The sequence below is a fragment of the Carlito syrichta genome, unplaced genomic scaffold (assembly GCF_000164805.1).
Source record: "Carlito syrichta isolate Samal-C Ts95f unplaced genomic scaffold, Tarsius_syrichta-2.0.1 Scaffold309496, whole genome shotgun sequence".
Classification (NCBI taxonomy): domain Eukaryota; kingdom Metazoa; phylum Chordata; class Mammalia; order Primates; family Tarsiidae; genus Carlito; species Carlito syrichta.
In genome coordinates, this window is record NW_007253592.1 from 1 (window position 1) to 904 (window position 904).

At 59.5% G+C, this 904-nt stretch overlaps 1 protein-coding gene across 1 annotated transcript in view; it reads left to right on the forward strand.

The window, feature by feature from the left end:
* Positions 1-269: 269 nt before the first annotated feature.
* LOC103269821 (RRP12-like protein) overlaps positions 270-904 on the forward strand; it is a gene marked incomplete at both ends in the record, with an annotated part of 8,246 nt that continues 7,611 nt past the window's right edge. Inside the window, 2 exons of the mRNA XM_008067381.1 lie at positions 270-408; positions 517-644. Coding sequence (XP_008065572.1) covers positions 270-408; positions 517-644 — 267 coding nt within the window. The remainder of the gene's footprint in view (positions 409-516; positions 645-904) is intronic.

The following is a 904-nucleotide window of genomic DNA, read 5'->3' on the forward strand; positions in this document are numbered from 1 at the left end:
CCTCAGCCTTCCGAGTAGCCGGAATTACAGGCATGTGCTACCAAGCCCAGCTGATTTTTTGATTTATTGTAGAGTTGAGGTCTCACTGCCCAGGCGGGTCTCAAACCTGCGAGCTCAGGCAATCCACTCACCTCTACCTCCCAAAGGCACGGGATTACAGGCTGAGCCACCGAGCCCGGCTGAGACTCTTGACTCAAAAAAAAATTCAGGCAGAGCATGCTGGTTGGTGGCTGAGTGCTGCTGGCCTGTCCCCCTCTCCTGCCCCTCAGATCCGGAAGGCTGCCCAGCACGGAGTGTGCTCGATCCTCAAGGGCAGCGAGTTCATGTTTGGCGAAAAGGCCCCAGCCCATCATCCTGCGGCAGTGTCCACCGCCAAGTTCTGCATCCAGGAGATCGAGAAGTCCGGAGGTGGGGAAGCCGGCTGAGGCGGGCAGGGTGGGTGGTGGTGGCCGGCGGAGGAGGCAGGACCTGCTGTGGGGGACGGGCTGGCATCTCGGCTCCCCTCCCGTCTGCCAGGCGCCAGGGAGGCCACCACCACGCTGCACATGCTGACGCTGCTTAGGGACCTGCTGCCCTGCTTCCCGGAAGGCCTGGTGAAGAGTTGCTGCGAGACACTCCTCAGGGTCATGACCTTGAGTCACGTGGTGAGCCTGGGAGCTGGAGGAAGGGGGCTCGTGGTGGTGGCGTTGGGGCAGCTCACTGGTTAATCACTCAGAAAGCAGAGTCTGGGTCTCCCTGCCCTGACCCTGGCCGGGCATCTCAGGATCCCGGGCTAGTTGGAAGCAGCCCTCAGAAATCGGAAATCAGGTCAGAGTGAGGCTGGATTTATGGTGGGCTGGGCTTGTAAGCCCCTGCCCTCACTCTGACTGCTCTGTGCCATTTTTTTTTTTTTTTTTTTTTTTTT